Consider the following 14792-nt stretch of genomic DNA (forward strand, 5'->3'; position numbering starts at 1 on the left):
CCCTGGTTATGACTCCTGAGCTGCGGCTGAGGTTAAGAGGCAGGGCGCTGGGCTGCTCTTCTCATTCTACAGAGCAAGGAACTACCCTCTGGACTCTCCCTCAACCACTGCAGGAGCCAGCTCAGAGCCCACCCCTAGAACCCCAGGCCTTCCTTCCCCCAAGCACCAGCTCGCACATCACTCCTCAGATTCAGAGAGAGGGACTCACCTCTGCCAGATATAGCAGGCAGAATTTCAAGTCTTCTGAAGAGCCTTTAAGGGAACAAAAAAGAAGACTGGGGTTAGAACTGGCTGGAGAGTCTCAGTGGTCCGCTGGGGCGCAGCCGGCTGTCTTGCCTGGGAGGCTGTGTGTGGTGCTTCCTAGAAAAATAGAGAGGAAGAGGCAGGCATGGGCGGCAGGGCAGCATCTGGAGCGAAGCCCGCTCACTCACTCGCCAGGATGATGTGCGATTGTAAGGCGCCTGCCCGCCCGCCCGCCCACAGGAGGGCCTGACACAGAAATGCTGACCCGCACCCAGGAGCTGTTGTCAGGGGCACTCTCTGGGCATCACACAGCCAGGCAAGGGAGCTGCCACCCATCCCAGGAGGCCTCCTCTTGTCCACGATCCCTGCAGTAAAGGGCACAGAGGCAGCACACGTCTGGATTTTTCTTTAAACACTCACAGTTGCCTTCTTTGTTTTAAAATTCAATAAGGAGATATTTGGTTCCTAGGTTGACCTTGTTTTTCACCAAGAAATGCACGGGCCCAGGAGGAGCAATCCCTAGTAATGGCTGGGTGGAGCTTGGAGATGGCTTCCTGGCCAGGCCAAGCCCTCCATGTGTGTTCCTGGAGCTCCTCACCCTGGTCTAGCTTCCCCAACTCAGCCCATTTACCAATCCCTGTGCAGCTGAGAAGTACTGGGAGGGACTGTCGGCTGTCCCCTCCTCCTCCAGCAGAGGAGCTAAGGCAGAAGCCCAAAGACCAGAGACGGCCCCGGCTGTGGACCAGGGCTTCCTGGAGGAGAACATATTTAGCCAGAGCTAAAGGTGGGAAGAAAGGGTGCTCCAGGACAGCACATGTAAGGGCAGAAATGGAGAAGCAGCAGCTGCGCCCAGGGGATGGCAAGCCCCCTCCTCCAAGACACCTGCCCTGGCCACTGGCAGCACTCCCCCGTCGGGGCACTCGCCGGAACACAGGCCCAGAACGGTTGGAAACTCCCTGTACTTTAAGCAATCGACTGTCCAGGTGGGCTGTCACTTTTAAGTAAGCAACCACACAGCACGTGCAGCAGCCACATGTAGAGTGCCGGGGATCTTTGGACTGTCACAGTGCCACGTGCCAACCATGAAGTCAGAGCTTCCCATGTATCCGCACAAGGGCTGGGGTACAGCTGGGCGGCAGATCATTTGCCTACTGTGTATCAGCTCAACCCTCACGATGACCTCGACCCCGGGAGGCAGGGACTCTCAGCGTCCACTGCTCAGGTGAGAACACACATGCAGAGGGAGGAAGTAGTTCACCCCAGGCAGCAATGGGATGAGGGGAGCCCAGATTCACTCCCTGCAGCCTGGCTTTAGAGCCCACGCTCAGACCCCCACCACAGCCCACGCTCCAGTGCTGGGCTCAGAGCAGACCCTTCATGACATGCTTGAAGCAAAGAAATGGCCCAAGAAACTAAAATCTGTCACAAAGGAAAGGTAACAAGGTAAAAGTAGAACAGTGAGTCAAGTCAACTCTTAAATAAAGTAGTGAGGGCCAGGTCCCCTTGAAGCAAGAATATGGGCAGTTCCCTAAGCTAAAATCTCCTGAAGGCCAGAGGTTTCCAGGCAGAGCCAAATAGGAAGAATCCCCATGTAGCTGGGAGTGTGATGCACACTGGTAATCCCAGTACTTGGGAGGCTGAGACAGGATTGTAGGTTCAAGGCCAGCCTCAGCAACTTAGGCCCTCAACAACTTAGTGAGACCCTGTTTCCAAATAAAAAGTAAAATATGGCTGGGGGTATCGCTTGGAGGTAGAATGGCCCTGGGTTCAATCCTCAGCACTAGAGGGGAAAAAAAAAAAAGAGTACCTATGTCCCTCCATTTCCATCTCTCCCCATCTGGAGATGGCTGGAGAGGGAGAGAGCCCTGCCTAACAGACTCATCATCTCTAAGGAAGCTGTAACTCCAGAGCATCTGCCAGCTCCTGGCATCACTGGGGTAGAGACATAAGGAGATGCTTTCTTCTGTTTAAAAAAAAAAAAAAACACGCTGGAACCGGGTGTGGTGGCCTGTAATCACAGAAGGCTAAGTCAGGAGGATTATAGGTTTGAGGCCAGCCTCAGCAACTTAGCAAGACAAACTAAAAAATGAAAAGGGCTGGGAGTATAGTTCAGAGATAGAATGTCCCTGGATTCAAACTCCAGTACCACATAAACACACACACACACACACACACACACACACACACACACACACAGAAAGAGAGAGAGAGAGAGAGAGAGAGAGAGAGAGAGAGAGAGAGAGCGCTATGAAAAAATACTAATAATATGGGTTTGGGAAGCTGGCAGTGAGGAAAGAGAAGGCTCTAGAAGGGAGGGGAGCGTCTGAAGCTGAGAGTGGAGGCAGAGGGGACATGGCCGCCCCTGGAGGCTGGTGGGCCGCCTGGCCGGCTCCTGTGTGACACACCCCTGCCCCCTTCCTTGCCTGGCCTCGCTGCGTTCCTGCAGATGTTCACTGGCATCTGCTCCACGTCCCTGCCTGGTGCTGGCAGCACAGGGACAGAAGGATGGAATGGGGGCAGCGCCCAGCATGACTCAGAGCCTCATAAAAGAGCAGCAAACCAAGGGGCCGGGGAAGAGCTGCCACAGCCGCGGGGACGCGGGTGGTGAGGGGCCCCACCACCTGCTGCCTTAGGATCGGGGCTGGCGTACAGAGGGACACTGAGGCGGCACACACTTGGGTTTTCCTGGAAACACTAACTGCTTCTGCTACTTTGAAGCGCGACAGGGAGCCGGTCAGGGTTCAGGAGCAGGCCTCGCTTCCCACAAGGATCCAGGGCCCATGCAGGCAGCATCCTCGACCATGTTCTGACAGCCATCCAGATCTGACTCCTCTGTTATTTTCCAGAGCGCTCTCACACCGACCTGAGATCCCACCTCAACTGCTCACTAAACCCCCTCCACCCCCGGAGGCAGCCAGGAGAGCTCTTGTCTCCATTCTCCAGATACAAAGGCTGAGGCCCAGCCGGGCCCATAGCCCATTCAAGGCAGATAATCGGTGGCGGAGCTGACCACTGAACTCAGGACGAGGCCTGTGAAGCCTGAGCCCCCAACACTGTCGTATCTGCCCCACCACAACCTGTGCTCAGCGGTCACCCCACCTGGCCGGGAGCCCCAGAGCAGGACAGACCTTTTCCTGCCATTGCCCCAGTGGCCAGCACCAAGGTGGGCTCTGAGGACAGCTGGGCAAATGCCCACCAAGACTGAGCTCCCAGCACTCCAGCAGGAGGACTGAGCAGCTGAGTTCCCCAGTGGGAACCTGGCTCCCCACAGTGGCGGGGGAGCCCGCGAGCCAGCTGGACATTTCCAGGCCATGTCTGAGATCAGGTCAGGCCAGGAAGACACCCTGTGGGCGTGATGCTGGCTGCTTGGGAGGCAGAAACACAAAGAACGGCGAAAGCAGCGGGCGGTGGAGGCAGGAAGAGACCACAATGGGCCCTGGTTGACCGGAGATGTCCCAATTGTTAGCACCAGCTCTCTGCCTGTTCCCATTACACCGCCATTCAGTCCCCCTGGAGCTGGGGGAAGCTGGGCAGGAGGCAGGCAATATTGAAGCAGCCACCAGCCGGGAGCTCTGGAGAGCAGGGATCCCGATCTCCCACCCCGGGGCACCTCTCCTTTCTGTCATTCATAGTTCACCCCAAACACACATTGGACATCCATGACGATCTGTGCCCCATTGCCCGGCAGACCTATGGGCTCCTCAGACAAGCCAAAGCGGAGTCCTGGCTCCCAGGGTGGAGTGGGCTCTCTCCTCGGCAGCCCCAGCCTGCCAGAGGGGCCGGATGCTTTCTTTGCTTACCGTCTTCTCTGCCCCACATTGAACCGCTTACGTGTTGATTTCAATGAAATGAACAAGAAACCTAGGCATTTCATGCCGTGAGCAATGCTAGCCAGAGACCATTCTGCTGCCCGAGGTCCAGCGGAGACGCTTGCTGCCTCTCTTAAAAGCCTCACGTCAGGTCCTGGCTGCTGCAGCCAGGGCAGGAGATGGGGACCAGAACTCAGGACCCTGGGTCCTGCAGCTCCAGCTTGACTGTGACCAAGGGGGCCCTGGACTTTGGTGAGCCTCTAGATTATCTGGGGGGAAGTGCGTGCATGCGCGTGTGCATGTGGGTGCCCAGTAAGAAACATGGACATTGGAATGTGCAGCTGGCTGCTCAATGCTGCCCAGCCATGGGCGCCATCCCAGAGGATGCCCCCAAACATCTGAGGCCTGAGATCTGCCCCCAGCCACTTGCCCAACAAATCCACAGAGGGCACCCCCCCATGCCATCCCAGTACGCTCTAATATTGTCTGTGGTCATCGCCCTGGAAGCATGCCGCCGTGGCCACTCTGCCCCCGTCGCTGGCCCAGATGCAGCCTCCTGCAGCACCTCCAGGCCTGCACCACCCACCTGGACCGTCACCGCCTAGAGGAGCTCTCCCTACCCCGGAAACTCCAAGCCTTGAGTCTGGGGGCTCCAGGAACAGAAAACCCCAACAAACTCCCAGTCCAGGCCCCACCCCTGACCTTAGGGCTGGACACAGGGCAGCATGGGCACAGTCCAGGTTTTACCAGCAACACAAAGGGCTGGCCCAACCCTTACTTCACAGTCAGAGAAAGGATCCCAGAAGAGGGAAAGAAAGGGTCAGCTGAGGTCACGCAGCACATTAGTAGCAAAGCTACGCCCAGGCTTCAAACTTCCAGCTACTGCCCTGGGCACTGGGCACTCCACTGCCGCCTCCCATCCCCTACCCCCACCCCAGCCTCCGCTCAAGGCAAGGCAGCTGGAGCCCCTCCTTTGCCCACCATTCCTTTTTATTTTTTCTTCTTTTCTTGGGGGAGGTAATGGAGATGGAGCCCAGGGGCATTCTACTTCTGGGCTACACCCCCAGACCTATTTTATATTTCATTTGGAAACAGGGTCTCACTAAGTTGCTGAGAGCTTCACTAAGTAGCTGAGGCTGGCCTCAAACCTGCGCAATCCTCCTGTCTCAGCCTCTCAAGTGCTGGGATTACAAGCGTGCGCCACCACACCCGGCTCGCCCTTGGTTCTTTTAGCAAGAAGCTAAAGGTGGTCCTGGGCTTGTGGCCCCAGACCTGCAATGGGCACACCAGAGCATTACTGAGCACTGCCCCTGCTCTTGCTCCTCAGATCTCACTAGGTCGGACATCAGTGCTCTGCTGGGGGTGGACAGGGGTAAGAGATAAGAAGCGCCTGCCCTGTGGGGGAGTGTATATTACAGGAGCAGGGGATGCTGGGTGCCAGGGAGGGGCGGGCAGGCGGCAGGAGGCCAAGGGCAGAGTCCACTGTTGGGGATAGGGCAGCACCCCGGGTTGCCAGTGCCCATGCCAAAGTAGCAGAGAACGGCTCCTTCCTGCCCTTGGTCGGGCTGAGCAGGCCCATCCGGAGGGAGGGGCTGACCCCCAGTGAAGTGACTGGCTTTCTCCCCCCAGTGGCCGCCCTGGTCAGTGGCAGCCAGGGAGGGAGAAGTTGTAATGATTTCCCACGGGCAGGCGAGAGTGGTTCTCACAGAGGGACGGGGTTTCCAAGGAGGAACACCAGCCAGAGCACGGGGCACACGGGATGGGTCTGCGAGCAGTCAGGAAGTTTTCCTGGAGCAAAACCCGCCAAAACAGAATTCTTTCTCTGGGTAATATTTTCCTCCCTGCCCCTGTCGCCCGTACTCAAACAGGTCTGTTGTTGTTTTTATAATCTGGGAGAGGAAATCGAGCCCCTTTCAGCAGAGACCTCAGGCGCCAAACCAAACGGCTCAACAGATACTCGCAGCTGGCTTCCCGTTCCCCCGGTGGACGGGGCGCCATGGAAAGTTTTGGGTTAGAAATCCACTGCATGCTCGGCTCACCAGCCCCAGCTTCCCTGGGGTCTGGCCAGGATCGTGCAGCTGGCTGAAGAGGTGCGCGAATACCCATGGTGAGTGGGGTAACCACGGCCTTGACGGGGCACCTGGGGTGGGTAAGGCACTTTGCATAAATGACCTACATTTTTTTGTACTAGGGATTGAACTGAGGCATTCTACCATGGGCTGTACCTCCAGCCGTTGTTTTGTTTTTTAAAATAGAATTTTGCTAAGTTGCTGGAGCTGGCCTCAAATTTATAATCCTCCTGTCTCAACCTCCCAAGTACGAGGATTACAGGCATGTACCACCATGCCTGGCTTAAATGACCTAATTTAACCCAACAATCTTCTGAGATACTATCATAATCCCCATTTACCCATGAGGAAACAGACTCAGAGATGTTGAGTAATTTGTCCAAGGTCACACCAGTGGTGAGGGGCGGGGCCAAGATCTGAATACGGGGCTGTCTGAGTCCAAAGCTCTTCCCAAACCACTCCCCGGCCTCCCTGGAAGGTCTCTGAAATAGAAACCTCCCTGAAAAGCTCAAGGTGTATCAGAAGGCTTGCCAGTCTAGACTGGAATGCCAGCCCAGGGGCAGAGCCGGACAGTGCATGCTCGAATGGCCACTGATGGCCAGCAGCCAGGTTCACACAAACCAGGCGCCGCGCTGCCCGGGGCACGCCAGGCCGCTTACCTTCCTGCAGCTTCACGCTCTGGAGGTAGAGGGGGTTCCTCAGGACGTTGCAGCGCCCGGGCTCGTCCTCCTTGGTGAAGAGCAGCAGATCCGAGTAGGCAAACAGCGTCACCTGCACCGGGGAAGAATCGGTGCTGCTCCACTGTCCCCTGGACGTGGGAGCCCCAGCCTGCCCTGTAGGTCTGGGAAGTGCCTCCTTTGCCATCGCATGCAGAACCAGGAGCAGCTCTGGTGCGGCCCCGCCTGCAGTGGAAATGGCCTCTGCCCCCTGTCCTCTATTTCCTCCCTCCAAGTAGGAACCCATGAAGAAGGGGCAGCCCTCGCTCTCCAAGACAGGCGGCCTCCACCAGCCTCTCCACCGCCCAGTGCCCCCCAGGCCACCTCTCCTGGACTGGTCCTGCCCACGCCTCGGGCTCCGGCCCTGTGCCTGCTCCTCACACTTCTCCAAGGTCTTCGTAAAAGGCGAAGCATCAAGCTGCGTGAGGTAATGGAACAAATCCCTTGCAGGTCATTTTAACCGCATTAATGAGAAATCGGTTCGAGAAAAAGCCAGTTACTTACATTCCAAATACAGACTTGTCCCTAACTTTTATCTCCTTTATGTACTGGCTGCTCCGAAAACAAAGAACAAAGCTATTTTTAGACATTATAGGTAAACCGACAGGCATGCTTGGCATAGTTTCACGCTAAAAAAAAAAAAAAAAAAAAAAAAAAAATCCACTTGATCCTCCACGGGCCACTAAAGTTTACACTGTTCTTTGTTTTACAAATCCTTCCATGGCCTTTCATTAAAGGCAATAAAATTAAATTTTAGATTCTTCCCAAAAAAATCCCCCAAAAGTATTATTAATTCCGGGAACTTCCCTTTGAGGTGTCAAAAACCTGACACTCTGCCTCTTCTGAAGTAAGAAGAACCAGACGGGGGGCCTGTCTGAGGGCATATTGAGGGCACAGTGGGCGTGGGCTAGGTTGTTGGTAGAGTTTTAAAAGCCAACACGCTGTCAAACTATTAAAGATGGCCCCCCAACTCCACTTCTAAGACTTTCTCTTGTAGAAAAGCTTATAAAGATACATAAATATGAACACGCAAGGATGTCCTCAGCAGCAGCTTTGTGATTTAAAAAGGAAAAAAAAAATAACATAAATGCCCATCAAGAGGGGATGGATAAAATAAGTTCTGCTGCCTTTGAATGGTAGAACTTTATGCGACTATTAAAAGAATAAAGCAGAGCTGTGGGGACAGAAATAGGAATCTGTCTATCACGAGTCTCAACAGTGTGATGTGCAGAAATTCCTAGAGGATAATGCAATTTGGGGAAACAAAAAATACAAATCCCTCTCTATTTAAACATTTTAAAAATATCTAAGACACTGCTCTCCTCACTCTGGGGAGTGGGGTTTGACATCGTACAATTCTGTTTAATTTGCATTATTATACAATGAAACTCTGCTACTTCTGTAATTGAAAATACGTAATAGTCAAAGGGTCACCTGGAAACTTGAGGGTTACGCAAACACAGAGACCTGAGGGGCCACAGAGATAACAGGAGGATGTCCTGGAGCGGGGCCTCGGCAGGGCCCAAACACAGAGGCTCCGGACGCCTGGGCTTCTGAATGCTCCATCCCTCCTCCCAGCACAGCCCTGTCTCCGTGCAGCCCAAAAGAAGCCTCCACTTGCTGAATACTTACTTTCTGCTCTGTGGATTCTCAGTTAAATCACATCGCTGCTTTTTACTAATAAGACGGGCTGAGTGACCTGTCCACGGCCACACAGTCAACACCATTACCCAGGTCTGGCTGACCCTAAAGACAATAATCCTACAACTGTCCTGTTGCTGAATGTGAAAGACTCCAAATGGGACCAACAACAACAAAAAAAAAAAGAGTTCAAAAATAAATAAATAAATAAATAAATAAATAGCAAACCAAGGGAAGAAAACGATTGAGCGTTCAGAAGGATCCAGGGGTCGGCTGTCTGGGGGGAGCTCTACAAAGCCCAAGCAAAGGAAGAGAAAGCGCAGCACGAGCTGGGGACACTAGTGGTCCCAAACCCTCAGTGTCCCACAAAACATGTCTGCACACCAAAAGAAATCTGGCCCTGTCGTCCAGATGCAAGGGGAAGCCAGCCCCGGACAGGGGTGGAGGAGAGTCTGTCAGGAGCCTAGAAAGCCAAAATGGCCCAGGCCCAGAGAGGGCTGGATGGAGGGCAGGTGGGAGGAGCCGCAGGCAAGGTGAGAAGGGCCCCAGGCCATTCCCCTGCCCACATTCCCAGAGCTGAGAATATGGTCTAGACAGGAAGTGATTAAGGCCTGAGTGAAAATTTCCCCCAAGGTCCAGTCAGGGAAAGGATGGAGCTGGCACCCAGCCGGAGGCAGGGCTGAGGGCAAGCCCCCCAGGGGAGGCGAGTGCACCCTCCGGCCTCTAACAGGAGCCTCAGAGCCCAAAGGAAGCAGGGCCCACCTCCACGTCCAGGTACCTTCTGCCTTCCACCACTGCCTGAGGAGGCTTCCACGTGGCTTCCTGCACCTGCTCCTGGGACACATCTGTTTTCCCACGGGGTCAGGGGTTGAGGGATCACTGCTTGGAGGGTGACTTCTCCAGAGTGGCCCTGACCAAGGAAGCTTTCTCCTGGGAACTTGCCCCAGGGCAGGGATTGCAGAAAAGACCTTGGTGTCTTGGTTAATGGTAAACTGAGTGAGTCAGTGTGTAAAGAGAGGGCGTGTCTGTCTTACACTTCACGGTATTCCTAGAATCTAGCAAAAGGCCAGGCCACATGGCAGCGTGGCAGATGCTTAGTAACTATTGTTTGAATTGTATAAAAAAAAAAAAAAGGTGGTTCTAAAATGCTGATTTGATCTCAAGGCACCTGCAGCAGGTTTGAGACTCCTGGGGGGCAGTGGTGTGGTGTGAGACTCAGACATGAGCAAACTTGAGCATGCCTGGAGAAGAGATGGACAAAGAAGCAAGGGGGACCATTCCAGAAATAAAGATTCTTGATTTCTGTCGAGGGTAAAGGAGAAAATTCAGCCCTCTCTGGAAAACAAAACCACCTCTCCATGGGGCTGCCACTGCAGACTCAGGAACCAACCACCAGGAAAAGTATTAGCTAGAAGGTTAAGGAAAGCAACTAAAATGGAAGAATCCCGAAGGCTCAGCCAACACTGAGGGACAACGACGTTATCCACGTCCCTCCGGAGCTGGTTTCTGTTTTCAGCTTAACACGATAGGGTACCGAGACCTCTCGAATTTGGTTGTTATCATACTTCAAGACAATGAATATATTTATTTCCCTTGTCCTCCAATCACTTTCTTCAGTCTTTGAGGGGAGAGCAGTGTCTTGGTTCTAAGTTCCCAAAGGTCTACAAGGCAACGATCTGGGGGATAAATGATAATCGCGACTATGGCTTGGCTTGTATTTCTTTGTTTTTAAACAGACTTGTCAGAGGCAATACTAAGCCAGAGAGTCAAGTGTAACCCTGGCTCCGTTCCTTATAGTCAGGGGAGCTTCCAGTTCCAGTTCATCTCACCAGAGCCTCAGTTTCCCCATCTACAAGGTAGGGATAATCATGCCTGGCTAGAGTGCTGCAGGAGCTTAACTTGAACCAAGTACATAAAATGCAGAAGCCAGCCAGGCGTGCTGATGCATGTCCATGAGATAGGAGGTTTGCAGGATCAAGGACAGCCTCAGCAAATTAGTGAGACTCATCAAATCTAGCAAGACCCTGTTTTCAAACAAACAAACAAACAAAAATAGGGGTGGGGGGTAGCTTGGAGGTAGAATGCTTCTAGGTTCAATCCTAAGTAAGTAAGTAAGTAAGTAAATAAATAAATAAATAAATAAATAAATGAAGGAAGGAATTGCAAGGGCACACAGTAAGTGCTCAACATCTGGAGGATGAATGGTAAGTGAAATTTAAGGATGAATTCAGGTGTATGTGTACATTTCAGGGTGGCTGCCATCCTGACCACTTCTTCAGGTTCAGCCACACACCCCATTCTCTAACCCCCTCCCCACCCCCACACCCAACTTAGCTGTACCCCACACTTAGTAAGCACAGCTCCCGGTAATCCTCACTCCTAAAACTGAAATCCCCCTCACCAGCTGAGGTTTCACTCCCACTGAGGCAAATCAGAAAATTGAAATCCTTAGGAAAGTTCCCAAAGGGGGAGGCCCAGAAATGTCAGCAGTAATAACAATGGGGTGGGAATAAGTGCCCGGTCTCCCCAAAAAGCTCCCTGAAAAAGACCATGCTGCTTTGGATCATGTGAATTCTGGTCTGCTCGTTGGAAAAAAGAAAAAGAAAACACGAAACAAAGCCAAGCTCCTGCTTTAGCCACATCCACGCACAGGAGACCCGAGCAGCCAGCCTCAGACCCTGCCCTGGTGGCTCACATAGGCACATACCCAGATGGAGGGAAAGCGGAGTCACCAGGGAGCCAGCAGAAGGGCGGGGCTGGAGACAGCCTCCCTGCCTCCAAGTTTCCCCATCTTTCCACAGCCCCATCAGCCACTCAGCTGGCAGAGCAGCTCTGCCCCAGAGCCAGATCTGCAGCGCGCCCTCTACCCTCACCCCATGGCCCCAGGTAGCCAGTTGGACCTCAGAGCTCCCAAGCAGCTTTAAGCTCCAGGACTGAGCTGGAACCTGGCCAACTCTGGGGGTCCTGTGAGTGAGTGGCAGGGGCCCCAGGCCTGACCCCTGCTGGCAGAGCCGGAGCCCAGGAGAGATCATAGACTGAGCTCTCAGAAGAGATGAAATTTGGGTTAATATGAACTTTTAGTAATTGGCACTCCTCTAAAAATTCTCTTTGGCTAACAGCTTTAATCTTTTCACCCCTAGACACTCATCACAGCTATGATGAACTGCCATTTTTCTCCGCCTTAAAGGAAACTGGGATTAAACAATGGGATTTTTTTTCTTTTTTTTTTTTCTTTCTTTTTTTTTTTTTTTTTTTTTTTTTGGTAGTGGCTGGGGATACTGACTATTAAATCCAGGGGTTTTCTACTTCGGAGCTACACCCAAAGCCCTTTTTTATTTTTGTTTTGAAACAGTCTCACTAGGTTGCTGAGGCTGCAATCTTGAACCTGCCATCTTCCTGTCTCAGTCTCCTAAGTACCGGGATTACAGGTGTACACACCTGGCTAATAATGGGATGTCCTTAGGGGTTGGGAGAACGTTCTAACCATCAGAGATGAACAGCTTTGAAAGATGAGCTCCCCAGCACTGGAAGTATACAAGAAAAAGTTGGGTAGCCATTGGGTCAAGAGGGCAGGGGGTATATTAGAAGAACTGTTGGGTGTCCTCTACCCTGAAGCTGTACAATTCTAAGACTATCAGGAGGACAGAAAAGTTAGGGGCCTAAGACTGCCCAGGGAGCCCAGCAGGAAGCCCCAGAGTGAGCGCATGCCTTACCTGCGAAGCCTTGTTCCTCCCCTCATACAGCAGCAGCTCCTCTGACAACAGGAGGGTCCGGGCAGGGTTACAGAGATCGAGAGGCTGAAATCAAAGCAAGGCTCGAGATGAGTGGGCAGTTCAAAGAGGCCTGGGGGACAGCAGGCAGCTTGCCAAGAGGGCCACAGAGGCAGAGTCTGCCATCCCCACGCCAGAACCCACATGCCCCCTCTTACACAAGATGGGAACCAAAATGCAGAGGCTCCCATCCTGTCCTGTGGTGGGGCTGTGGCTGCCACCTTCCCCGTCAGCCCTCCCCAGCGTGAGCCCTTCTCTTGGGCAGGAAGTCCGACCACATGCTTGGGTGCTCTGCGGCACTCCCCCCAGCCTCCCGTCCCTGACCCCAGACTTCTGGGCCCTCCAAGCCCCCACTGCCCAGACCATGCCTCACAGAAAGGTCTCTGCTGTCGGTCGGCCCCTGGAGGCATCCTGAGAGCCACAGGCCAAGGGATTGGGCCCTGGGACCTCTCTGTGGCCTGTCCCTGCTCTGCAGTCATAATATGCTTGAGCTGACTCCTTCTTAGTCATCAGTCCCCAGGAACCAGCTGTCACCCAAACCTCCCACCCCATCATCCTGCCTGGTGCAGCCCAGAGAGAAAACTCCCTAAGCTCTAGATCAGCCAGCAGGACTCAGCCTCCTGAATGTATATTTATAACATGGCTCCAGCCACTCAACCCCAAGCAAGGGGCCCAAAGAAAGATAATGAGACAGCTATCAACGAGGCACATTAGCATCAGTGGATCTTACAAATAACGTGAAGAAAAGAAGTAAGACTCAAATCAACGTATGCAGTCTGGTTTTCATTAAGAAACACTCAGAAAGAGGCCAAACAAACTATGTTATTTAGGGAAACATATACAGATGGTAAAACTAAAGAAAAGCAAGGAATGTTCCTCGCGAAGCCCCACTGGTAGGCGCCTCTGGTGGAGGGACAGCAACTGTGATCAGGAAGCGATCCGGAGGCTTCCCGGCTGGTGGCAGGGTCTCTTCCTTCATCTTAGTGGAGATTTGCTTTATAATTACTTGTTCATTTGTGCATTTAAGGGTTATGCCATTTTCAGTTTATATATTTCACAATTTAAAGCTTTTCACAAAGTTTTCCTGATTTCTTTGAAAATCATTTTGTCTTGTCATAAAAAAAATTAAAAAAAATTAAAAAAATAAGCCAGGCATGGTGGCGCACCCTTGTAATCCCTGTGCTTGGGAGGCGGAGACAGGAGGATCGCGCAGGTTCGAAGCCAGCCACGCTGGCTTAGGAGACCCTGTTTCCAAATAAAAAAGTATAAAAATAGGTCTGGGAGCGTAGCCCGGAAGTAGAAAGGTTTCCAGGAACCCCAGTATCACACACACAAAAAAAAGGCAAAAATAACAAGTAACCCCCAGGGATGCCAAGACATTAGCACCACGTCTTAAGAAAGAGATCAACAGAAAAGAGAGGCCAGGCCTTGTGGACAGAGCCATCGAGGGAGAGGTGTGGTGCCTGCCAGGGTGTGTGGCTTCCCAACCAATTGGGAGTTCTAAGAACCACGGATAATAACGTGCCCAGGATGGGATGCCAGGGAGACCAGAGGAGGAGGGCCTGGTCAGAAATGACCCTCGTGGGGCTATGTCACCTCTGTGCCACTAATGAGAGGGTACACTAACACAGCCTTCCTGGAATGCAGCTTGTCAACATGCATAAAGAGACTTCAATGTGTTCATGACCCATGATCTAGTTTTTTCACTTCCAGGAACCTTTCCCAAGAAAAATAATCAGAGAGACAATTCATGCCCAAGGATTTTTCACTGCAGAATAAATTACAAAAACAAAAGGGTAGATGTATGGGTCCAATGGAGAACTGGCTAAATAAGCATGGCACGTCCACAGGATAGAAAAAGCAGAGCAGTAGCATCACCAGGACTCAATGTGCATCAAACAGGGTGAGGGATGTTCAAGCCACATTTTTTGTCTACAAAGGACAACAGGAAATAGAATAAGGTCTATTTTTGAATTTTTGAATGTGTATATATGTGAACAAAGAGCAGATACCACAGTGTCCATACTGGTTCTTTCTGGGTGATGGAATAAAGATTTTTTTTTTTTTTTGGAATAAAGATTATTTTTAAAAAGGAAGAGAGACTTGTGATACCAGTACTTGGGAGGCTGAGACAGGGGGATCACAGGTTTGTGGCCAGCCGTAGCTACTTAGTGAGGCCCTCCGCAACTTAGTGCAAACCTGTTTCGAAATAAAGAATAAAGATATGGATGGGGATGTAGCTCAGAGGTAGAATATCGCTGGGTTCAATCCTCAGTACTACAGAAAGAAAGAAGAGAGAAAGAGAGAGAGAGAGATGTTGGGGGATAATAAATATGCAGGGGGAGAAAAGAGGGAGAAGTAGAAGTGGGAGCCAGATGAATCTTGGACTGTACAAGCTCTTCCTCGGTCAGTTCCAAACCAACCTCTGGCTAAGACAGGGCGAGGGAGCCTCAGAGAGCAGGTCTTAAGACATCACAACAAGCGATTGCAGTGCACCTGCCCTGGCCCAGAGACAGGGAGAGCTAGGCAGGAAAGGAGGGGACC

At 52.3% G+C, this 14792-nt stretch overlaps 1 protein-coding gene across 7 annotated transcripts in view; it reads right to left on the reverse strand.

The window, feature by feature from the left end:
• The window catches only part of RGS3 (regulator of G protein signaling 3), a gene marked incomplete at both ends in the record, with an annotated part of 136983 nt that overhangs the window by 67615 nt on the left and 54576 nt on the right, over positions 1 to 14792 (reverse strand). For all 7 annotated transcript variants that reach the window (XM_080709628.1, XM_080709629.1, XM_080709632.1 and 4 more), the window contains 3 exons: positions 209 to 252; positions 6781 to 6892; positions 12192 to 12275. In XM_080709628.1, coding sequence (XP_080565754.1) covers positions 209 to 252; positions 6781 to 6892; positions 12192 to 12275 — 240 coding nt within the window. The remainder of the gene's footprint in view (positions 1 to 208; positions 253 to 6780; positions 6893 to 12191; positions 12276 to 14792) is intronic.

This window comes from Muscardinus avellanarius (assembly GCF_963383645.1).
Source record: "Muscardinus avellanarius genome assembly, chromosome: 13".
NCBI classification, from domain to species: Eukaryota; Metazoa; Chordata; class Mammalia; order Rodentia; family Gliridae; genus Muscardinus; species Muscardinus avellanarius.